The sequence below is a fragment of the Aedes albopictus genome, chromosome 3 (assembly GCF_035046485.1).
Source record: "Aedes albopictus strain Foshan chromosome 3, AalbF5, whole genome shotgun sequence".
Lineage (NCBI taxonomy): Eukaryota > Metazoa > Arthropoda > Insecta > Diptera > Culicidae > Aedes > Aedes albopictus.
In genome coordinates this window covers 430434476-430460229 of record NC_085138.1, presented here as the reverse complement: position 1 = coordinate 430460229, position 25754 = coordinate 430434476, and the positions used below count along the sequence as shown (strand labels likewise).

Genomic DNA, 25754 nt, shown 5'->3' with positions numbered 1-25754 from the left:
CATGTGTACAGTATCGGACAATAAAAATGCATCGAAGCCGTTTTCCCATACAAACTAGTCAACTTTGGATTGCCATATCTCAGTTATGTCTCAACCGATTGTTTTCATTTTTCTGTGACGAACTACAAAACATTTCAATTTTCAAAAACTATTGAAAAAGTTCAATGATAACTATTCATACAAAAGTTACAGATAGGTTGAATTTTGACAATAAAAATGCACCAAGACAAAAAATTGTGTAGCCTTAAATGCTGCAGTCAGATAGCTATGATGTCTTCAGCAAATTTATTGTTCATCACACAAGAAACATATTTGCCGAAGACACCATAGTGATTTGACTTCAGCATTTTTGGCTACATAATTTTTTGTCTTGGTGCATTTTTATTGTCAAAATTCAACCTATCTGTAACTTTTGTATCAATAGTTATCACTGAATTTTTTAAATAGTTTTTGAAAATTGAAATGTTTTGTAGTTCGTCACATAAAAAAGGAAACAATCGGTTGAGACATAACTGAGATATGCCAATCCAAAGTTGACTAGTTTGTATGGAAAATCAGCTTTGGTGCATTTTTATTGTCCGATACTGTATATCGTGTGGCAGGCACGAAGATACTCTATGCCCAAGGAAGTCAAGGAAATTTCCTTTACGAAAAGATCCTGGACCGACCGGGAATCGAACCCGTCACCCTCAGCATGGTCATGCTGAATACCCGTGCGTTTACCGCCTCGGCTATATGGGCCCTTCGTACTCGGTATACTTATTAATTGAAACTGACTTCAGAAACCAGAATCTTCAAGACGTTCTGTTGTTCTTGACCCGCTGTGGTAAAGAGCAATAGGCTCTCTTTACGCTTTATACTTTATTACTGTGCCCTTTTCAACGAAGCATCGAACCAAGCCGCACTTGTTTATCCTGGCTTTGCTCACTTGCAAAAAGAGGCAGCTTTTCCAAATCGAGAGCATTTGTTTGCGAATTTTCAAGATTGGTGCTCTTGAAAACGTGAGTAGGGGCTCAAGTCGGCCATTGTGGCAGCCTTGTTTGTATTCTCTGAAGTGTCTCAAATGTCGTGTATGACAATCCTATTCTTTTACCTGTCCTTTTCCATGTTCCATCCTTTTTTCCTTCCCTTCTCCCTCAGGTAAATGATGAATAGGCTCGTATTCATGGCGATGGCACAAATTTCTCAAATGGAGGAGATCGTGCCTCTGGAGCCGACCTACTGATGCTTGATACCTGATACGGCCCATAAAAAATCGGGTTTTCATACAAAAAAAAAAACGTTACGTAGAGGGGAGGTGATCGACAAATGTCGATTTTAGCTATACGTAATAAATGGATGCTGTCATAGAACATAGAATATTTGGAAAAAAATAATTTAAAGATGACCTTGTGGTAGACATTCTTATTCTACGTTTGAAAGTTTTTGTGAATGTACGTTAAAAGTGCGTCCAATCCAATAACTTGTGTAATTAAACTAGATGACACAAACCGCTTTGTATAGGCACCGCTTTGCATATAGATGCATCCACAAAAATGTGAAATATCCCTAACTCCAATGTTTATCCCACCAATTTTCAAGGACGTTTACTAGTCCCTAAAGAAAAACCGCAATGAGAAATTTCCCTCACCAACCAGTCCGGAAAGCGCGCCCACCCTAGGCGATAGCAACCGATAAGCACGCGCCCAACCATCGCACGACACCCATTCCCCGTTATCGTCGTTGTCGTCGTCATCGGTCGTCCGTCCGTCGGTGCCCGTTCCGTTTCGTTTCGTCTGTCGAAGTGTGTCTTTGTGGTGTGGCGCAGGCGGGGTGAGGCTTTTCCACTTTTCCACTCGCTGCTGTGCGGCAACAACTCCCCCTCCACCAAAACATACAACCTTCCCAAACCCGTAAATACTATGGCATGTAGGCATCAGGATGTGCTGCGGCGCGGTGCGTCTCCCATCCTTGTGCGCCGGTCGGACGCGTGGAAGCAGACGAAGCCCGAGCAGAAGAGGAAACAGGCAGGAGTGGTAGTGTAGTAGTTCCAGTCCTGTGCTACAGTCGTAAAAATAAAACATATATTTTTATTTTAATCGATAATAATAAAGTCCATCCAGCTTTTTTCCCGTTCAAACACACATTTAATTGTCTCCTGTATTGGTTGGTTCCTTCCCCGGGAGTAGTAGAGTCAAGTGCGCGCCAGGTCCCTCATTCCGAGTGGTGACGACGTCCTGACAGGATGAAACCGTGCTGAGTGTCCCGTTTCTCCCAGTTTCCATTCCAGAATATTGAAGGAAAAAAATCCAGGACTACACAAATCCTCGCAGAAGAAACGGTAAGTGGGTAAGACCCAAAAGTGATCCATCTCCCCCGAGTGAATCTTCCTCAAAACACCGAAAGGGGTAGCAAAAAAAAAAAGGATTCCATCGTAACACGACGGGTAGGCAGCCACCAGAGGAAAGGGATTTTGTTTTGAATTTGTGCCTCACGCCCCGGCGGCCCTGCGGGAAAAAAGTGAAAGTGAATCTGCTTCCGCTGCTGCGACTCCATCCACCATTTTCTCTTTCCACCAGCGAGCGTCGTCACAGCACAGTGCTGCTCGGTATAGCAGCGTAGGCTTTGTTCTATGTGCGCGTCGTCGTCGTCGTCGAGTGTCGACGGAGGACCGACGAGGACGGCGACGGCGACGACTCCAACTCCGCGCGATGATCCTCCGCCACCATCTTTGCCATCATCACATCGCACCATTTTGGGGACCGCGTTTTGGGTCGGGGTTTTGGCTCCGCTCTGCTGCAGCGTAGTAGAGTTGGTTGTAGAGAGCACATGCTGGGAAAATTGCGTATACCGTAAAGCCCGCGTCCGAAAAATCCTGAGGAGGTGGCGGAAAATACTCCAGGAGGGGGATGGGTTGGATCGAAGTAGGGCGGGGGTGGTCAGGGTTGCATGTGAGAGCGGTTTGGGAAAATTTGGTCGCATTTTATCTGTTGATAAGGTCACAAGCAGGGTCGTGCAATTTCGAAAGGAAAACATGACGTACGACGACTGTAGCAAATCGTTTCCCATGCGAACGGACTGCTGTGATGCTTCATCTCTCACCCAGCTACACACTCGTTCGTTGCTGCTACAGAAACAAGTGTGTATGAAACATGGGATGATACACTTGGATTTTCGTTTCATTTATGAGTCATTGAAATACTTCAACATGCTAAAAACACTATTTAAACCACATTTTTAAATAGTGGTGCACGCCAATAGAATGATAATTATGTTTTATGAAAGAGGATAACAAATTCGACCACTAAAATCCAATTAACCGGCGCCCGTAACCATTGAGAGACTAGCGCGCAGCAGTGAGACACTAATGCTCTGACGGGTGAAGCACAAGCAATGCGACCGGGTGGGAGACTACCGAGTGCTACGATGAGTGGAAAAGTTTATTTTAACGACCGAGTCATTAGAAAAATGTATGAAACACTTGAAGTGACTCATTCAAATGTTGCATGAAAGTGTATCATTGAAACGAAATTGTACGCCCCTGGTCACAAGGGTGAAGGTTGTACGAGAAATGTTTAAAAATCAATTTTTGCTTTTATGATTCATGATGATTGAAATGTGATGGGAAATGTGATAATCTTAACTTTGCTGTATTAATCGGCAGGACGGCAATGTAAAATGTAAAATAAAGTGATTGCAGGGCTGTCCCAAAAAAAAGCTATGTTTGATGAAAAATCATGTCAATTCTAGGTGCGCAACCCGAAAATTAAAGATATGCAAAGGGTCCCTTATTAAGCATGTGACTGCCATTTTTATACTACTAAAAACAAAGGATTGAAACGCTGTTTGTTTTGTTTCTTATTTTTGTATTTTTTATCAGAAGTGAACACGCATGGAACCAAAAAGAACGGAGTCAATTGGTGCTGTAATCACTTGTTTTCGAATAGGATGAACATGGGAGCGTGAGATTAACTCGTACCCTATTTGCTGCATATTTGTAAAACAATTTTCTAAAAAAAAATCTTTAAATAGGGTCTGAGTGCCATAAATAATCTCACGCTCCCAAATTCATCCTATTCGAAAACAAGTTATTACGACACCGATTGATTCCGTTTTTTTTTGTTTTCATGCGTGTTCACTTCTAATAAAAAATACAAAAATATGAAACAAAACAAACAGTGCTTCAATTCTTTGTTTCTTCGTAGGATGAAAATAGGATCCACATGCTTAAGAAGGGAATCAATACCCTAAATAAAATACTATCAAACGTATTTATCCAAATAAGGCTGTTATATAAATATTTTAATTGATGCAACTTAGAATATACAGCAGTGACATGGGAAGACTTGATCCCAATACCCTATTAAAGGTTCCACCAATACCAATACCCTATTAAAGGTTCCACCAGAGCAATTAAAAATAAGATTTTTTTTTATAAAAACTTTCAAAAAACTATTTTTTGTAATATTTTTTTTCTTTTCTGTTATTTTCAGTATTTATATATCTTGCTATTTTTTTTTGGTTTATTAATGACATTTTACACCACAATGGTGCATTCGTGTCAATTATATTTCAGATAGTAACAGTTACAATCCAACAGTTCATTTACAATATTTTTCTACAAATTTGTCTGCTCGTTTTGTGCGTTTCCTAAACTTCACAATCCATCCATCCATGCAGATAACTTTTGATTGGAAAAAGATATATCTCTAAATTTTTGATATGTTGTGCAAAAATGTCCCCGCTTTCGATTGACGCAAAAATTTTGAAAATCGGCGGTTGCCAACATGGTGAAAAAACAGTTTTGGTATGAACATCCAAGATGGCGGCCAAAATCAATATGGCCGACCCAACTTTTTATAACTGTAAATAGTAGCCCTATCTTTCCTCTTTTCAACAATATTTTGTTATGAGGTGGTTTTCGGAAAAACTTTTGAGTTATAAAGGTTTGAATGAGCCAACAATTGATCAAAATCGAGGGATCCGCAAAAATGGTTGTGGCTCTAACTAACGGGGGGTCCATCAAATTGATAAACCAAATGCATTTTTCTTACTTTTTTGGGGGGGACTTTCAGAAAATCGCCACCTTAAACATTTTTGAAGACATGGTGTAAATAGTGGGACGGTCTCAGCGAGAGTTACCCTCCTTCAGAAATCTTTTAAGCGATTCCAAAAAATCGCTATAACTTTGTGGACATTAAACCAAATCGTGTCAAAATTTCACAGCACATAGTATAGGGTATGTGTTCCATCATTAATCTCACGCTCCCATATTCATCCTATTCGAAAACAAGCGATTACGGCACCGATTGATTCCGTTCTTTTTGTTTTCATGGGTGCTCACTTCTAACAAAAAATACATAAATAAGAAACAAAACAAACAGCGCTTCAATCCTTTGTTTTTCGTAGGATGAAAATGGGAGCCACATGCTTAAGAAGGGAACCAATACCCTAAATAAAATACTATCAAACGTATTTATCCAAATAAGGCTGTTATATAAATATTTTAATTGATGCAACTTAGAATATACAGCAGTGACATGGGAAGACTTGATCCCTTCAGATTACACATACATTGCACATGGAAAAAAATCTATTTGGAAGCCTCTATTTACTTGGAATGATAGTATAGGGGATGTACATAGTATAGGGGATGGCACAAATTTCCCAAATGGAGGAGAACGTGCCTCTAGAGCCGACCTACTGATACCTGATAGGGGATGTAGGGGCATAATGGACACCCCAAGCAAATGAGTACGTTAGGCCTGATAACAGCGAAAAACTTGACATATTATCAGTTGGCTTATAACTTTAGCGTGTTTCCTACGTATTTTAATCATTTACAGCAGGTAGAATGTCTTTATTGTCACGAAATAATGATTTGTAAAGCGTGTGTTTTTGAGGGCTCTTAAGAAAGGGCGAATTGGACACTCACCGGGGCATAATGGACACCCCTGCATATTTTATGCTTATTCATTGACTAAATCGACCAGTTAAATAATTTGCATATAGAGATCGATACGACGGATATAATACTCCATCTTAGATGAGTTTACATAACAGCAAAATTAATAAAATAAATTGTAGGCTAAAATAATCGAATTGATTTTTCCAAGCTCTCTAAAACGCTTAACAGTATGCAATGTGCGTACATCCATTCGTTATTGCCGGTGTTCATTTTCGCCCCGAATCGACTACAACATTAAAATTGCAATTTATTAGTTAATTCTGATAATAAATAAAATAATTCATCCATTAATATATCTGCGTATACATGTAGATAAGGTAACAATTCACTTGTTTATTTAAGGTGGATACACTCAAACACTCATAATACCTTATTTGCTGCTGTTTGTAAATTATAAGAATTTCACCATATGAAAAACGTATTTCAATTTCAATGATATTTTAATTATTTTTTAGGAATATTAATGGTACTTTTTAAAAGTCAACCGTTTCGACAAAAACAGGGGTGTCCATTTCGCCCCGGGTGTCCATTATGCCCCGATCTCCCCTATTCAATGATAAAACGTGTCAGATAATTGTTATTTTATTACACACCATAAAAAGGGGGATCAAGTCTCCCCATTTTCAAAATACGGCATATTCTTAACAAATTAAGGAAATCTTACAATTTCAAATACACCATATTCATCAAAAATATAAGGAAACTTGGAAAGAAATGAATAGTAAGCTTCTGGAGCTATTTTCCCTTTGAATTACCTATGGGGATCAATTGAGGGGCCCAGAATCAAAGGGGTGTAAGTGACCATTTTGTCGATTTTGAGTTGAGCATATCATAAAATTCTTCAGATTTTAAGCTTTCAGGAACTTTTTTAAGATTGTTTTTACGATGATTGGAAAAATTACAATAAATCAGAGAAAATTGGGTTGATTTTGGAGCTCCATACATTTTGTATGGGATGAAAAATTTATCAAAAACTTTAAACCTCATTTACTCGAAAGTGTTTTTTGTCACTTACACCCCTTTGCTTCTAACCCCCTCAATTGTGACTCATTTTTGAAAAATACATCATAAGACATGCCTCCATAAAAACACAATATTGAATAATTTAAATTATTTCTGTTGTGTATAAACTTGCAATAGATGTTTACCTGCCATTCTGTACGGAAAACGGAGCTAATTTTGTGTTTTTCTTAAAGTTACAGGCAATCTAGGAAAAAGGGATCAAGTCTACCCAGTCTCCCCTATACATTTCTTGTGTCGACAAAATGTTAACAAAATCGATGCTCCATCAACAATTGTATAGGGAAGTGGAGCCATCTCGGCAGGGGTCCTATTTTGGGCACTTTTCTACTATAACTCAGCCAATTCTGAACCAATTGACACAATTTTTGGAACGCGATGAGATACGTATAGTATCTGGCCGTGTACAGAATTTCAAGTCAATTGGTTTGGAATTGACTGAGTTATAACGAAGAGTGCCCAAAATACCGGCCGCTGCCCAAGTGGATCGCTACCCTAATACACTCGACAATGAAGAAGTCTGTAAGTCGCAGACGAAATAGGGATATCTGTCCGAAGATAAGCAAAGTAGTGGAATTAAAAGAAATTTGCACGTCCATTTCTAGTTTTTCTTTAAAAGTCATTTTTAGTTTTTTTCTTTTTGCAAAAGTGAAGTATTTTTTATTTTTAACTAGTAATTTAAGTTATAAAACATTTTTATTGGAACTAACCATGATTTTAAGCCTTTAATTAATTAGTGAGCAAACCTTATTGTTCCGATTGTACACTCAGTGAAGTAAACTACCGAAATTCATAAAAATACTTAATGAAATTTTGCCATAAGAATACCTTATGAATAGATAATGACTTAATAACATAAGATAAACTTATGGAAAGAGCAGAAAAATCGTAAAATGATGCAGACCGGAATCGATTCATGAACGTCGAGATCACTGAGCTTGTGCCCAACCCACACGGCTATCGACGCTTGAGAATATCGTGTTGCTGAATGTGTATAAAAGCTCAGCTGTCATAAAGCGTCATAAAGCGACCTTATGAAATCCATTCCAATCGTTATGAAGGATTATTTAAAGGTTAGTTCATAAGTTAGATTTAATGATAATCTTAGGTTTATTTGGTTGAGTGTAATGATGAAAATACTATTCCAGTATTCATGTAAATTAGCTGACTTCTGTGAAAATTTCGTACAAATTGGCAGAGGTATTCGCCTGTTATAAGTAAAGGCATACATCGCATTTGAAAAATACGGAAAACAATCACAATTACACAATGTCTCCATATGTATAATAACTTGGTACGAAATTTCATCATTTTCCTTATTGTATTTTTGATTGTAGCGGAGAAGATGAAAATTGGTAATGATTGTACAAAATGCTTGCATGCACGTCTTTTTGTAATATAATGTATCGATTTTGATGAAATTTGGTACAAATAATATATATACACCAGAGTCATTTTTTAGCGCATTTTACCGATAGTTACAGTTGCATTTCTGTGTCCTGATTATTGTGGATACAGGCTTTATTACGTTTATTTTGAACTCAGAACTGTTTTTGTGTAAATAAAATCACTATTTTTCAACAAAATCCACAAAGAAATAATGAACTATATATTTGTTTTTCTTTTTTTATTTTCAACACGAAAGTTATATCTTGAATCATTGTTGACATTAGACAGTTATTCATACGAAACCTGCGATACTGTTTAATTGTTCTTCTCTACGTCTACGCTTTTGACCGTTTAACTCCTTTTCGGCGGGACAGCGCCTATGGGTAATTGATCTACACTACAACACTACAAGTAGGGGAACAGTTTTCCAACTTGACCGCAGTCTATAAAATATGTAATAATAATATGCAGTTGTTGTGTAAAACTTACATCAAAATCAGGTAAAAATTAAAAAAAAAAAGAATCAATATTAGGGTGCACAAAAAACGACAGTTAGGTACAGGAAATTTGGTTTTAAGAGGAAACAAACCATCATCGTTTAGCAAAAACTGAAAAGCAGTTTTCTCGCTGAAATCTCAACCAATGTTAATAAAAATTTATCACCGCACTCTGGCCACCATCTGGATAACAGTGAAATAATTTTCAATGGCGGTTTTGTGACTTAGAGGAAGAAAACTGCTTTTGAAAAAATGATGATTGCTGATGACTGAATGATGGTTATTTGAGCCTTAAAAATAACTAAACTATTAAATCAGTGTAATCAGCTTGTACCTTTTAATTCCGCCCTGTTTTGCTTATCCTTTGACAGATACGCGTATTCGACTACCACTTGTAATCATCCTCAGTATCAGTCATGCTGCGTTGAGATCTCGAGTCTAGTCTCGAGTTCTTTGAAATTGTCTTCGTCTCACGTTTTTAAAACGAATCAGAAGATTCAGATCGTCGTCAATAATAACTGAGTCAAATTTGACTTCACACTTTGGTTTTAACGCGCCGCTTGCTTCGACTATACAACTAGTCAAAGTTTCGAGGGCATTGTCAATATCAAAACGTGTTTACAATGAAACATTAACATTTAAAAGACTATCGATGTATGTTTTATATGTATCGCAGTCAGCTCTATGATAATTGAAAATAAAACTGATTGGATTAAAATTCACTTCATGCGAAATTTGAAATGTTACAGGCCAGAATCGGATTCAGCATGAGTAACCAATTGGCTACAATGCTGACTTGAGTCAGTTAAGACCAAATCAATTGTTGAGGGATGGAAATAAATCACTCACATATATATATATAATAAATCACACATCGGGATATTGAATAGAATAATACCCTGAGGAGCACTCATGAAATAAAATCCTGCCGTTGGAATAAGACTGAAGATTATTCCACGAACGGTGTTTCGCATTAAAATAATCAATTATGAAAATTTTCGCTCTTTGCGAGTCGAATCTCACAAATCGGATAAAAGAAAACATATCTGATGGCCAGTGCATTAAAAAGGCAAGTAGGCCGCAATGAGAGTATGATGTTTACCAATGCTTGTTTCTACAAAAATACCCAAAGTTTCAAATAATGGATGTACCTGTGAATGATGATAGCAACTCCAGCACAGGCTCCATCTAGGCATACTATCGTTTGATTATGCCTTTTCTTAACCCTCCTAAGATGTTTGGCCCCAATATCCTCCTAGGGTTAAATATGATGTGAGACAAATATGTTCATCGGAAGAAAATGTCAGAATTCAACAAACACATGAACAATGAGCATCGCGCCACCAATCAAACCTTTACTTCTATTTGGTAAGATGATGTGAAAATGTTTTTGCAATTTCTCATCGTAATAGGCTGTTTTACCTCACGCAAATCTGACAGGAAAAGGCCTACTTTCCCACACCATATTAACAGTGCTGTAATGGTTCATTACAGCACTGATTTGCGTTGTGTAATGAACCATTACAGCACTGTTTTCAGTTTTGGTCAACTTCTTGATGCTTTGTGGACGCAGTTTTGAAAAATTGTGACAACTGCACAGTATAACCTGTTATGTTCAGATTTTCTTAAACATGGCTATGAACATCAGTGTGCAGTTTGATGAAAAAGTTTTGTTGAAAACTATCCTTAAGGGTAATTTATGAAATTGCAAAAAACGTTGTACGCAACTCGGTGCAGAACTCGATTTTTCCAGAACTCGTCTTATTATCCAACTCGGCAAGCCTCGTTGGATAAATGTACGACTCGTGCTGTAAAAATCATCATTCTGCACCTTGTTGCGTAAACTACTATTATGCAATTAAGTATCATAATTTCTATTTTATATAAGTCATTTCAGTATCATAATGGTCAACTTTTTTGCACTGGTGCATTATGCAACTGAAATGAGTTGCATAATAATAAATAGTTGCATAATGTTCATTATGAACATTATGCAACCCAAATGAGTTGTATAATGAAAAAAATTTGCATGAAATTTTGTATGTAGCTCATTGCAAAACTCGATTTTTTCAGCACTCTTCGTAACTCGGCAAGCCTCTCGGCAACTCTACTTTTTGAAACTCGTTACATGAATAAAATTTTTCGAATAAAATAGAGAAGAATCTTCCCATAGCGCCAACTACAGCACTGCTTGTTTCCATCAACGGAAACTTGATGGTGTGATGGAAAACGACCTCCCTCCGTGCGGTGGTGGTGGGAGAAGGTTGTGGGAAAAAGGACTCAGGTAGCTGATTTCTTCGAGCCTGCTGCTCCCCCACTACTGTGCTGCGCTTCCCCCAACCCGCTTTTTACGATTTTGTTATTCTACTCCTACACTACGCGCGCCTTTCGCCACTCTGAGCGGCAGTCGGTGGGCTATGGTGTGGGTGTCTCTGAGCGGCAGGAAAACCAACGTATTCCAACTAATGGAAGAAAAACGGAACGGAAAATGCAAAAAAAAAGAATCTTGAATGAAGTATATATTTAGAACCTTTTTTCCCTTGGCAATGGCGGTTGGGTTCGGGTCGGGTCGGATAGGATGGATGGCGAAGAAAAGCTGGACGGAAAAGCATTCTACGATAGGCTTTGAGTGCAGAAACACACCCCTCTCCGTTCGAGATGAAGGCTTTCGCTAAAAATAGTTAGTTTCTTAAAAGTTCAACTTTGCCATTTTTATGCGTTCTAACTTCTCAATTCTCGGAATACTTCCAGATCTAAAAATGAACTTTTCACCGTTTGGAACTCATTTTCCCGGAACGATTCCGGGAATCCATCAGTTTGCGAGCAGTGGGTTGGTGACCAGCGTTCCCTCGACCTCCCACGATACCAACAATCGATATCACACCATCAACTCAAACGTCAACATGGCCCATTTCAACCAATCCCACGCTCCGATTTTGGGAAAATTCCGCCCAGAGGATACCGCATCCAACGTGCTGAATTCGAACAAATATAACGGCCAACATGGCGCAACGATTGTACCTGCGACCACCACCAGCGGCCAGTACACGATTCCCTACAGTCAGCATTCCGAGGTGAACGACATCAAACAACGGAACATGTACCCTCAGTCAACGATCTCCAGCAGCGCCGGGGCCCAACCTCAGGAAATCACGCAGGACATCAGCGCGTTGCTCCAGCAAGCGGACAGCAAACGTGTCCTGCAGAACTCGAGCTGGCAGTCGCTCGCTCCCGGTGCATCCGTCGCAGACTACCTCTCGCATCTTCCGGGCACCGCCCTGCCGCTGTCGCTCCATCACTTTTTGAAATATTCAGCCGAGAACATCAAAAAGGAAACGCAAAATCCTCTCTCCTCCATCGAGATGTCGCAGACACAGACGCAGAACGTGAACGGAGCCTCGAACCAGCACTCGAATGGAATGATTTTGCCCGCGTCGCAAGCCATTGCCAGTATCTTGGGCCACCAGAATCAGGTGGGAGGTGGGCAGTCGCTGCAACAGCAGCAGCAACAGCAACAACAGCAACTGCATGGTCAACAAGGTAGGTGAATCGGTGGTTGCATGAAAAGTGTTTTTTTTTTTGGTGAAAATATTATGATTGACCGAAGAATCAATTGCTGAGCTTTCAAATTATGAAGTGATATTGAAATTGTTCAGGGTGTCTAAAAGACAAAATATAATTTCCCGGCTTTGCAAAGGTTTTTCCTGATAAGTAAACTTCTATAGTTTTCCAAGCTTTTTCTACGTACATAAATAACACCCTTTACTAAGCGGCCATGAACTACGTATACTTTTTGGAGTGAGGAGGGGGGGATGGTTTCTAACCAATATCTAAGATCCATACAAATTTAAAAATTGTTGTATGGACAAAAGTCTACGAGGGGGTCTGAGATTGCCAAATTTTGATCTAAGTGCTATATGAACTGCCCCTAAGACGGTACCGTCAAACGATGTAACTTGCAACACGATGATATAAATACATTAAATGTAAACTTTTTGTTCATGATAAAGAAAGCTAGTATGCTCCACTGTTTCGGTTATCGAAATTATGTATAACAAAGATCGTTTTAGTGGAAACATCAGTTTTGTTGCTGTGTTTATTGTACTATGTTATTACACTGTGTTAGGGATTTTATTTTGTTTATTTGAGTTTGTTACATAAAAGATAATTGTACATATCATCTGATGATGATGATGATGATGATTGTGTACCCACCATCAGCGCAAGGATTACCTATGGCTGCAGAGTCATACCAGAAGGGAATGATCTACCTGATGGTTTGTTGTAGCAGGGTAAGCTGATTTCACTGGAAACCTTCGGAAGACAACACGATGGTTGTTATCTCGTGACAAAGTCTGGCCACCCCACGAACATTTGTCCAGAAACCAGTTCATTTAGCTTCCTTAGGCTACCCCTCCCAAAATCCCATGTATCATGTAATTTAAATATAATTAATTATATAGTTGACCAATTACCTGATTTTACCTGAAATAATAAATATTATTTATGATATATAATTACAACTTTATTTACCTGAACAGCGCTGAAAGAAATAGTTATTATATTAAAGTTATAGTTAAAATCAAGCGATAACACTGAAACAAATGGAGTATTAGTAGTGAAAACACAAAAATTAAACAAAACACAAAAAGTAAACTAAATTTTGATCTTGTAATTTTCCTGCATTTAAATTAATTGACCTGGGAGAATTGCGAAATCAAAATTTGTTATGGTAGATCTTACGCCGTAACGCACCATTAGAAGGTGATCTACCCACGTTACGGGTAGATAATTGTACATATCATCTTGTTATAAATACTTGTTGTAGTAAATGTATCCCTGATCGTTGTTTGAGCAATGCAAACAGCAAATGCCGCAAACTAAAAGGCAAACTGCCCAACAAAACACAATTTCAGGATAACTGATGGACCTAAATCAATTAATGAAATCTCGTCATTATGTGACTGATGTTATCCAAAGTGATAACCGGGCATAGTTATGTTTAGTGTTGAATTACTAATATTGATCTGTATGTTGTCAATATACGGCGTTTTTTTTTTTGTACTTGACGTGCATAATTTCACGGTACACATGCATAACCCTGTGAACGTTTAGATCCAGTCATTACTAATAAGGAGCCGTCCATACACCACGTGAACAACTTAGAGGAGGGAAGGGGGTTAGAGAAAAGCCCACGCTTGTCCACGGAGAGGTGGGTGAGGGTTTGTCAAATGTCCACGTGGATAGTATTGGTTTAAGTATATAGAAAAAAAAACAATAATTTAACAACGAATTGAATCACTTTGTATCATTAACTTGACTCTCCTTCATAACAGTTATTTTGTTGACTTAAACAATTGTTGGAAGAAATCATGACAAAACAACATAAGTGTAAAATTTCTCTGCCTCAATTTTTAGAAAAAAATAGAAATTCCAGGGCTTCGTGGCCGTGCGGTTAGGGGCGTCAGTCGTCTGGCCATTTATTAAGCCTCGGAGTGTGGGTTCGATTCCCGCTCCAGTCGGTGAAAACCTTCCGTCAAACGGAAAATTCTACACTTGTGTGTGTTGTCCACTGTCTAATGTTTGTGATCGTTCAGTCTGTGCAACCTCTGGTTGAAGACGGTGTAGTGTCTTTAAAAAATACAGTGAAGCATACCAATAACAGTGGCAGTATTGGAATTTCTATCGGAATTTTAAGCAAAGTTCTAATTTTGTTTTTAATTATTATTCGTGAATTTTCGCTTACTGCTTATTCTTCATACGATCATACATGAATTTCTTGAAGTTTTATATCAATTTTTAGAGATTTTCAAATCTTTCTTACTTTAACAAGTTTGCATCAGCATTTTGTTAAACCGAAGAATCAGGTATTTGATTGTTTATCAATAAAAACCAATGTCTATGATCTGTTTTACGTAAGCTATAGAATATTTTTAATTCGGCAAATCATGAATTGTTGGACATTGTTTACAAAATATAAAAATTTTCTTATGAAAAACATTTCAAAATTAACAATACACAAAACACGCGTATATTTGTTTAAAAAAAGAAAAAAAAAGTATTTTTTCCAGCGTCTACGTGGACATTAGGGGAGGTGAGTAGGTATCAACGAAAAGTCCACGCTTATCCACTAGAAGGGGGGAGGGGGTTCAAAATCAGGTTTTTTTTGTCCACGAGGTATATGGACGGCCCCTAGTTGGATTTAGGTTTCCCTGGAAAAGGAAAATAGAACATTTGCACCGGATGTCTGCAACCCAAATGTAGAATGCATCCTCAGGCTACACGAAACTACAAATCAACCCAAATTTAAGTTCTTTTGACGCAATCCCGCACCTCCGTGGAATTACTCAAATTTGTGTCAAACCGCGATAGTGGTCACTAAGTAGTTCTCATTTGATCGCGGCAAAAAAATTCACCCAGTGGTAACTTACCACTGGTAAGTTATTTTCACCCAGCGCACAATGGGAAAAAATAGATATAAAACGCGAATAAATTCAATATCTCTGCTCGGAGTGGAGGAATTCGAATGAGTTTTTGACACAAACTGCAAAAATCTCTACAGTTTCAGATAAGGAGGGTATCATTCGCCGCACGATGCTGGAAATCAGTGTATCGGTCCCGTTTTACCCCACTCTCTCTAATTTTAAGCATTTTAGAAAAATCCTGTAGTGCAAAATAAATGATTTATTAAATTCGCGTTTGTGCAAAAACTTCCGTAGTATCGAATGGAGCTGGTTTGGCTCACCGCACAGCCTTAAAAATTGAAATATCTTCAAATAACCCCGATATCCCCTATTTCTTTGAAATTTCATATGCTATTTCGCCCGGAGTGGAACGCATTCCATAAGAGTAGGACCAACTCTATGTCAAATTGCCGATACTATGGAAGTTTTTTCACAAATACGAGTAAAATAAGTCATTTATTTTGCACGCCAGTCGGAAATAGATGAGGATTTTCTCAAAAAGGTGTGAGAGAGAGCGGGGTAAAACGAGCTCAATACACTTATTTCCAACATCGGGCGGCGAATGGCACCCTTCTTATCTGAAACTTTAGAGATTTTTACAGTTTGTGTCAAAAATGCATTCGGATACATCCACTCCGAGCAGAGATATTGAATTTATTCGCGTTTTATACCTATTTTTTCCCACTGTGCAGCGGAGGCTTTATTTGACGCAAATTTGGGTTTAGTCAAGATAACCCAAATTTGGCTTCTTCAACGGAGCAGCACGCATGTGTCGGTGCTTCTCTCTTCGTTTTTGACAACATTCGTGTGGGGCGCGGGGTTGAAAACAACCCAATGCTGCAAATTTGAGTTTTTTTAACTTATTCCCTGGGTTAAAATATTTTTCAGTGTAGCTCATTCTAATGTTGACCGAATCCCGCTTATTGTTAAAGGGTTCCTTTCGGTATACTCAAACCTTCATTTAGGTCGAATCCATTTAGGTAAAATCTATTTAGGTCCCTCCATTTAGGTAACGTTACCTAAATGGAATCTGATTGTGTTCAGAGCAGTTGTAGTGTTTTAGATTGGGGATAAGATTGGTATAATGGAATTAAGTTGCAAGTGTAGTTAAGGGGAGTTCAGGGCGTGCTCAGGGGAAAGGGGGGGGGGGGGTTGGTTTGGTACTGTTTAAGGTTTCCTAAGAACTTTATTGAGCATAAGTCATCGAATCTACTCGCATAACTTGTGTGCTAAAATTATTGAATAAAAGTCATGCTTACACAGCCTCATGTCTCATGCAACACCGAAAACGCCTTCGTAACGCCTGAGTAACGCATCTGAAACTCGCCAAAAATCATCCGAAGCTGTCTGAAATGCCTTCGAAATCCCCTTAAAACCCCCTCGGACCCCATGTAACGCACCTGAGACCCTCAGAAACCCTCAAAAACGCCTACGTAATGCCTGCGTAACACCTCTAAAACTAGCCAAAAATCATCTGAAGCTGCCTAAAATGCTTTCAAATTCCCCCCCAAAACCTCATCGAACCCCATGTAACGCACCTGACACCAAAGTGTAGAATTAGCATTTAAGTTAAAATACACGTTAATAAAAAAAGCACCTGACACCCTCAGATACCACCGAAAACACCTTCGTAACGCCTGGGTAACACCTTAGAAACTCGCCAAAAATCAGCGGAAGCTTTCTGAAATGCCTTCGAAATCCCCCTAAAACTTTCTCGGACCTTATGTAACGCACCTGAAACCCTCAGAAATCACCTAAAACGCCTTCATAACGCCATGTAACGCACCTGAGATCCTCAGAAACCCCCGAAAATGCCATAAATCATCTGAAGCTAACTGAGCCTTTAAAATCCCCCTTAAACCCCCTCGGACCCCATGTAACGAAACTGAGACCCTGAGAAACTCCCCGAAAATACTCCTGAAACTCCCCCCCCCCCCGTTACAATGCCTGACAACCCCCCCCCCCCACTTTTGAAACTCTCATGAAATCTCTCTGAAACTCCGCATGGTCCCCTTTATATCTCCAGCAAACTTCTTAAACTTCTTTGCAATCTTCAAATCCATTTAGGTAATGAACTGAATCCATTTAGGTAAAAACTCTATTTAGGCAGTCCCGACTCGTTACCTAAATGGTTTTGGTGTAGTCGAAATTTTAAATTACCTGATACAAATTTATCAGATTTTTATTTTCAAGTTTCAGAAGGATTCTTGGGAGTTTAGAAGTTCCTTAGATATTCCAAGGGGGTTTCTGGGATGTATCAGAGGGATTTCGAGGATTTTCATGAGGGTTCCGGAGGTGTTTCTGGGAGATTTATGGAGAATTTACAGGGCTTTCAAGGAAGTTTCACGGGTTTTTAATGTATTTCAGAGTCTAAGGTGATACCAGGGATGTATCCCCTGGTGGATCGCCCTTGACTTAACGAAAGAAAACCCGTGGAACGCTTATGAAACCCCTTGGAAACCTCTGGAGTGACCCTGACACACCCTAAATCCGCTGGAACGCCCTTGAAGCCCTCTGTAATGCCGCTAGGACTCCCTAGAACCTCTAAAGTTTCTCTGAAAACCTCTGAAGAACCCTGGAACACTCCTGGAACGCTCTTGGAATCCTCTAAACCCCCCTTGAAAGCCCCCAGAACATTCCTGAAACCCACTGAAACCCGCTGGAACGAATCTATGACAAAAGATCGAAAGACATAAGGTCGAAGGACACAAGGTCGGAGGACAAAAGGTCGAATGGACAAAAGGTCGAATGGACGAAAAATCGAATGGACAAAAGGTCGCATGGGACAAAAGGTAGAATGGGACAAAAGGTCGAATGGATAAAAGGTCGAATAGGACAAAAGGGATAATTGACAAAAGAAAATTAAGAAGACATGAAAAAGTGATCAGTATTTGACAGAAAAACGACAATTAGCTTATATACAGCTATTTATTACCGCATTGCAGTTCAAAATAAATGCCTAGAATGACGATTTTCAGAATCTGTTCAGCATTTTTAACAATTGGCAAATCACCCAATATATCGAAAACAATTCCTCAAAACGAAATTGGCCGAAAGGGTCATTTGGTCGAACGCCTTTCAGAATTTTCATCAAACATTGTTCCTTATTATAGGCTGTTCTTACGTGCAGTTTATCGTTTGAACTGAACTTGAGCCAAAATGAACATCGAACTTTACGTGTCAGAGATTTTTGCTGCTCAAGGACGCCCGTTCAGATCCCCGTTCATTTCTTATTATTGTAACTGGCATGCTGAAAATTTGGTCATTGTATTGTATGAAATACATTATCCTGAAAATCCTGGATCATCCGAAAACTTTGGTCCAGTCGGATGATATGCTGTCACTAAAAAATAAGTTTCTGAATCAAATGAAACCAAGATTATTGAATTCTCTGAAAAATTTGCGAAAATAAGACCATTTCATGCTGGCAGTGACTTTCAACCATATATGGATTTGACTGAATTATAAAAGTTTTCACACGTTCACAAAATAGATTTCGTTTCGACCAAATGTCATAGATCCATTACAAGAACTGGATGGATGTTTTTTACACTTTGAGATAAACTTTTTATCTAACCGTGCATTTCAAGGTGTTTCAGTGGTTTTCCGGGGATGTTTTAGGGGTGTTCCAGAGAGCTTCACGAATGTTCTAGGGCAGCCTTTCTCAAACCTCTTTACCGACGCGTGTATTTCTTATGGGGCTGGTAGGTTGCGACCCATATTTTGAGAAAGGCGGTTCTAGGGTTTCAAGGGGTTTCAAGGGTGTTCCAGGAGGATTCAGAGAGTTTAAATGGTCCAAGGGGCATTTCAGGGCGTTCCAAAAGGTTTAAGGAGCGATCTAGAGTTTTTAATGGGTTTCAGAGGCGTTTCAGGAGTCTTCCATGGGATTAAGTGGGCCCAGAGATGTTACAGGGCTTTCCAGAAGTGTTCCAGGGGCTCTCAAGGGCGTCCGAGTTTCAGGGGGTTTTAGGAGCGATCTAGGATTTTTTAAGCGGTGTAATGCTCTTGTAGGGCTAAGAGGATTCTAGAGAGTTTCCCGTTGCTCATGTGTACATAAATGTGACAGCGAGCCTCCCACCAAATTGTCTCCCAGCTCTTCAAAATCGCAGTGTGCTGCGCTGCTAGGAGGCTCACGAAAATTTGGTGGGTGCGAGCAAGGCGCATAGCTCCCGGGGAGCTCGTCTCATGCGCTGCGTGAGCTGTTGGTATCTAAGGTGAAAAACAACTTCTTGGTAACGAAGAACCTCAACAACTTTTTTCCATACACAACTCGAGTGTCTGGTTGGTCTATAAGATACGACTAGGGACTCTCAATGCAAAGGTTAAGGTTTCAATTCTCGTTCGTTTAGGAAGTTTTTGTCGTGAAATTTTCTAATTTAATCAGCGCATGAGACGAAGCTCATGAGACACATCTTGAGAAAAATGAGGCGCACAACTTTCAGTCTCAAAATGTACAGAGCTCTCTCTCTCTCTTCTTGGCGTAACGTCCTCATTGGGACAAAGCCTGCTTCTCAGCTTAGTGTTCTATGAGCACTTCCACAGTTATTAACTGAGAGCTTCCTCTGCCAATGACCATTTTGCATGCGTATATCGTGTGGCAGGCACGAAGATACTCTATGCCCAAGGAAGTCAAGGAAATTTCCTTTACGAAAAGATCCTGGACCGACCGGGAATCGAACCCGTCACCCTCAGCATGGTCATGCTGAATACCCGTGCGTTTACCGCCTCGGCTATATGGGCCCTGTACAGAGCTCCTGGGAGCTCGTTTGCCATGTGGCTCCCGTACATGGGAGCACGTGTACATCAACTCTGCTTGAGACCCCCTTGGAACGCCTCTGAAACATAATGAAACGCCACTGAAGTTCAGTGGCGTTTCATTATGTTTCAGAGGCGTTCCAAGGGGGTCTCAAGGGATATCCCTAAACAAAAGTAGTTGCTTAAAAGCTTATGAAGCAAACGCTCTTGGAAGGAAGCTCTTATAAACTCTTATACAGCAAAAATGTTTGCTGAGATATCCCTAATATCACCTGAAATTCTTGAAACGCTTCTGAAAATTCCTTTAAAATATCTTGAAATTCCCCTGAATTCGGAGCATATGCACCAATTGATACGAAAAGTTTGATCACCTGGAGCGGGAATCGAAACCTCACCCCACAGCATGGTGCGATTAGAAGCTTAATAACCCTAACCGCACGGCTACGAGGTTTCACTACACATAGATACAATAATAGCTTTAAAAATTACTTCATAGATTCAATAATGTATTTGGTGAATTGCCTAGACGGCGGTCATTTACTACAAACGGTTTGAATTTCCAACACTGGCTGATTACTAGTTTCTCTAAATTTTTCATTTTACTCACTTTCCTAGGACCCACCAGTACCGGCACTATCAATGGAGCCACCACAACAACCGGCACCACCGGTGGACCCGAAAAGAAAAAGAAGAAAAAGAAGAAGAAGCCCCCGAAGGAGCGAAAACCCCGCCCCAAGCCGGGAGAAATCCAAGTCCGAACGGCGCTGGACGGTAGTCCGCTGTTCCTGTGTCCCGAGTGTCAGATGGCCTACCCGGAGCGGGAACTGCTGGAGCAGCACCTGATCGGGCACAACCTGGAACGTAGGTTCATTTGCGACATCTGCAACGCCGCGCTCAAACGAAAGGACCACCTGACACGCCACAAGCAGAGCCACAACCCGGAACGGCCGTTTGTGTGTACTATCTGTTTGAAGGTAATGGGATTGAAAGATTGATTAGGTTGTAGTTTGTGGGAGCTAATTCAAACAATTTGTGTCTTATTTCTTAGGCTTTCAAGCGTAAGGAGCAGTTAACTCTGCACATCGTCATTCATTCTGGCGAGAAAAGACATATCTGTCAGGAGTGTGGCAAAGGTAAGATGATGATTTCCACCATAGCCTATGAAAATTGCAGGATTCATATGTCCCTTTCTCCTCCCAGGTTTCTATCGTAAAGACCACCTCCGCAAGCACACCCGATCGCACATTGCTCGCCGACTGAAGGCCGAACTGCAGGCCCAACAAGGTGGAACCGAAAACGGCACAACCGGGGGTTCTGGCCGTAGCAACAAGAACAGCAACAATCAGTCCAACAACCAACAGAACGCAACTCAACAACATCTGCAGCAACAGCAGCAGCAGCAACAACAACAACAGCAGGCACCTCCACAAGCACAAATCCAACTGCAGCCGCAGGGCACCCCGCAGCTGCAGCCTCCTCAGTACCATCCGATCCCACCGACGGCGCAGATGATGGCTTAAAGGAGTTCTAAAGTTTCTAAAAAACGAAAGATTGTCTAGGTTCTCTTTATTAGTCCCATATTGGCTATTATGAATTTGACGATGGATACAAAAATAATCGGAATTTCTGTAGTGGCTGTCCGGGCCGGTCAGCTACGTGCATTACTTATTGAGCCAGGCCGAGATTGAAATTGTCAGGTTTCGTGCGATTGTCGTGTTTTACGTAGGAATCATCATCTCTGTCTGTCCCCACTGTATTTAGCGGTATATCGATATATTGAACTCTGTATTGGCATGGAATTAGGCGTAGGATCTTTGTGCAATTTTAGTTAGACGTTACTTTCTGTTCGCGTTCGTCGATTTTAACGGACGAGCTTTGTTTTGAGTTCTTTATCACCTGTTTGTTCCTTGGTTACGATCTAGTCAAAATTTAATATCAAAATTGAAAGAACACTGTTGAGCATAGTTTAAGAAGAATATTATGTACGTTAACAAGCGCGCAACTATTTAGTTAGATATTGCCCAAGGGCGATATAGTTCAAAATGTTTTCTTATTTAGCACTCAGGAGTCGACTTTTGTTTTAGGATTGAGACGTTATTGCACTTATACGAATACATAAACTTATGAACACTGACCTAATATATTATAACTGATTAGAATGTAAGAATGTGAGCCATATATAATAAAAATATACGCAACAATGAAAATCGTGAATAGGAGTTTTATTAATGGAAAGAATAATGCTACAATTAAATTTGTTTGCCATAATCTGCGCAGTTCTTCTTATTGTACTTCTACTTAGTGTAACATCCTCACTGGGGCAAAGCCTGCTTCTCAGTGCAGGGTTATCTATTTTGCATGTTTATATCGTGTGGAAAGCATGAAAATATTCATTCATTTATTTAGCATTACATAACAACCATAATAAAACTGTATCAACAATTTTTCGCTACAACACTGGGTTCGTGATTTCAGTCCTCCAACCTCGACCGCGTCCCACACTTGCCAGATCGTTCTGCACCTGGTGCGCTCACCTTGCACGCTGCCCTTCAGGTCTTCTCGTGCCATCCGGATCTCTTGCAAACACCAGCTTCGCATGGTTGTTTTCCGACATTCTCACAACATTAACACGCCTTGCCCATCGTATTCTTCCAGCTTTTGCGACCTGCCGGATCCTAGGTTCGCCGTAGAGTGCAGCAAGCTCGTGATTTATTCTTTGCCGCTACACACCGTTCTGCTGCAAACCGAAAAAGAAGGCCCTAAGCACCCACCGCTCGAACACTTCGAGTGCATGCATGTCCTCCTCGAGCATATAGTAGGGTGGGGCGGGGCAAGATGGGTCAGTGCCATTTTCTGGCGCATTACTCATGTTTTGATTATGCTAATAATTTTGTTAGATGACCAGCACGAATATACAAAAGTTTGGGGCATTGATTGAAAAATTATTCACTCTCATTGGAAATAAAAAATAAAATGGTTTTTAGCCATTTTTCTTATGCGATACATTCCATATAATCTCCATATAAACGGCCGCGGGGCAAGATGGGTCACCTTCAATTTTGAACGAATTTTTGAAGCATTCAAAAGTTTTTTATTTTTTATTACAAAACTATCTCATAAATGACTTCAATCAAGCGGAATGAACACTCAAAGTTATAATATAAAATTATGATAATTTTTTAGTGAAAACATCGATTTTCAAGTCGCCTTAGGACCACTCAAATTGTAAAGTTTTTTATATTCCAAATAAATTTATAAAATGTTTACTAATAGCTCTTGTTTACTTAGTATGGATATGGAGCATATATGAATGCGGAACAAATATTATATTTTGACGTTTTTCTTTGAGAAAATGTGAATTACTTAAAAGGTGACCCATCTTGCCCCGCACTTTTTTCACGGCGCAAAATCGATCACTTTTTAAAACTGCTTGTTTAACATCATATTTTGTATTTATTGAACTTTTTATCGACTTTTAGCATAGCTAACTAGTGTAATAAAGAGTAGCGGACGAATACAAACCAATACGATTTGTATTTACAAAGTTATGGTGATCCATCCTTAGGTGACCCATCTTGCCCCGCTCCACCCTACAGATCTCGTGCCCGTTGAGAACCACACCGGTCTTATCAGCGTTTTATACATGATACATTTGTTACGGGGGTGAATCTTTTCGACCGCAGATTCTTTTGGTGTACAGGCCCGACTTCCACTGATGATGCGCCTTCGTATTTCGCGGCTAACGTTGTTGTCTACCGTTAATAGGGATCCGAAGTAGACGAAATACTCCATCAGCTTGAAAGTGTCCCCATCTATCGTAACACTGCTGCCTAGGCTTGTCCTGTCGTTCGTGGTTCCGCCTGCCAGCATGTACTGCGTTTTCTCAGGTTCCGTTCTCCCAGACTTTGTAGTCATTGATGGTGATCTTTTTAGGCCGAAGGTATTCAATTGTACCAAATGCAAGCAGTTTGGTCACAGATAGCTTTTGCGACAACAAGCCTCGTTGTGGCAAATGCAACCAGGCTCATTTAGAGGACTCTTGCACACAGGAAGCTGAAAAGTGTAGCTACTATGGCGGAGATCCACATGACTTGCAAGATTGCCCGGCTTATAAAAGACGCATTCAAAATGAGAGTCGCTCTATCATAAAGCGCTCCAAACAGACATATGCGGAGATGGTGAAATCTTTTAAAACACCAGAATCCGTGTCTGAATCAGCTGTCCCAGTTGAAAATCCCTTTCACGAGTTGTCTTCTGATGATCAGGACGATGACGAAACTGATGAGGGTGGATCTTCTTCGGAGGTACACGCACCTGGAAAAAGGAAGTCATCATCTTCCCCGGGATTGCTCCGAACAAACAGGCTCCTGATTACTCAGTTCCATGCTGCAGTAAAGACCTAGTCAATCCGCCTCCAACTGTTAAGTATACTTCAAAAAGAAGCATTCGACAATGTAGCAAAAAAAAGGCTACAAAAGCTCCTCGAACTTCAACTAAACCCCCCAAGCCAAAACAAGGACTGCTTACTTTCAGGGTTCTTGTGGATCGCTTATATCATGCCCTTGGCCTTTCGGATACTCTTCGAGGCATTCTTGATATTTTAATCCCAACAGTAGAAGAATATCTTCGGAATTTGACACAATCATGGCCTCCAAGATATGATCACTGGCACTGTGCTACAGTGGAACTGTCATAGTTAAAATCTAAATTAGACCTGTTTTAATTTTTGATTCACAACTCAGATGGTGATATATTTGCACTTTGTGAAACATGGCTCTCTTCTGAAGACGAACTCAACTTCCACGATTTCAATATTATATACCGGGATAGAGATGACCATTATGGGGGAGTACTCTTGGGGATCAAAAAGTGTTACCGTAATCCGGGGTATCATTGATCAGCGGGGTAACATTGATCGGCTTGACCCACCTCATGAAATGTTAAAACAAGCATTTACATTGAATCAGTTTCTGCTATGGAATGGTATATCGTAATCTGCTATCATTTAGCTATTAAATGACATGCAATTATTTCGTAGCGCAATGAGATACATTGTCAAACATTCATGCTTGGCGTGAATACTAGATACAATGTGAGGTTCGAAATCACTGTATTACTTCAATATGATATCCTAGAGTTGAATTTAATAAACGATTTTTTTTTTATGAAAATGCTATTTTTCAGTAAAATATACGATTTATTAAAAGTCGGCTATCAATTCCTTAAGCCATTGCCTACCTTTAGGCGTTATTCGTGGTTTAGAGGATTTTAATCCTAAAATAACTTAAAAAGTACATAATTTGTAAGAATTTGGACAACATATTCGAAATCAGCGACCCCGAATTTAGTAAGTGTATTTTAAACACAAATGAACATTGATCACTGACATGATCAATGTTACCCCAAATCAACAGAATAAAAAAAATATATTAAAAAACTTATTTAAACATGTTTTAAAGTTTTACAATACTTTTTCGTGAAGCTTAACACATACTCAGAGGGCCAGTGCTTGTTTTAAAAATATAAAACATGTAACGTTTGCTTTAACAAGAGAATTATTCAAGAAAGGTCGAAAATTCTGATCCGGATTACGGTACTCATTTTATAAAATTCCAATCCCCACTCATCCTGGTGTAGAAATTGTCGCTTGCCAAATAAACGTAAAGGGTAAAGATCTTTGCG

The 25754-nt window shown here is 39.7% G+C and overlaps 1 protein-coding gene across 3 annotated transcripts; it reads left to right on the top strand.

Moving 5' to 3' along the window:
• The first annotated feature begins 1562 nt into the window (after positions 1–1562).
• On the top strand, positions 1563–24379 carry LOC109621480 (zinc finger and SCAN domain-containing protein 10). Of its 3 annotated transcripts, XM_062856489.1 has the most exons (6): positions 1563–2015; positions 2172–2320; positions 11605–12393; positions 20688–21046; positions 21121–21205; positions 21273–24379. In XM_062856489.1, the coding sequence occupies exons 3-6, from the start codon at positions 11613–11615 to the stop codon at positions 21590–21592; spliced, it is 1545 nt and encodes a 514-aa protein (XP_062712473.1). In that variant the 5' UTR covers positions 1563–2015; positions 2172–2320; positions 11605–11612; the 3' UTR covers positions 21593–24379. The 3 variants fall into 3 exon arrangements, with proteins under 3 accessions (XP_062712473.1, XP_029731744.2, XP_019931068.3); XM_029875884.2 differs by having other exon boundaries at positions 1563–2320; XM_020075509.3 differs by lacking the exons at positions 1563–2015; positions 2172–2320 and adding an exon at positions 11037–11533.
• Positions 24380–25754: the final 1375 nt, after the last annotated feature.

Bases quoted from the DNA above. Each gene is read 5' to 3' on its own strand.
- LOC109621480 (XM_020075509.3), top strand. From the start codon at position 11,512: ATGAAGGCTTTCGCTAAAAATA. The intron at 12,394-20,687 runs GTAGGTGAATCG...TCACTTTCCTAG, and splicing joins GCAACTGCATGGTCAACAAG to GACCCACCAGTACCGGCACT. The intron at 21,047-21,120 runs GTAATGGGATTG...CTTATTTCTTAG, and splicing joins TGTGTACTATCTGTTTGAAG to GCTTTCAAGCGTAAGGAGCA.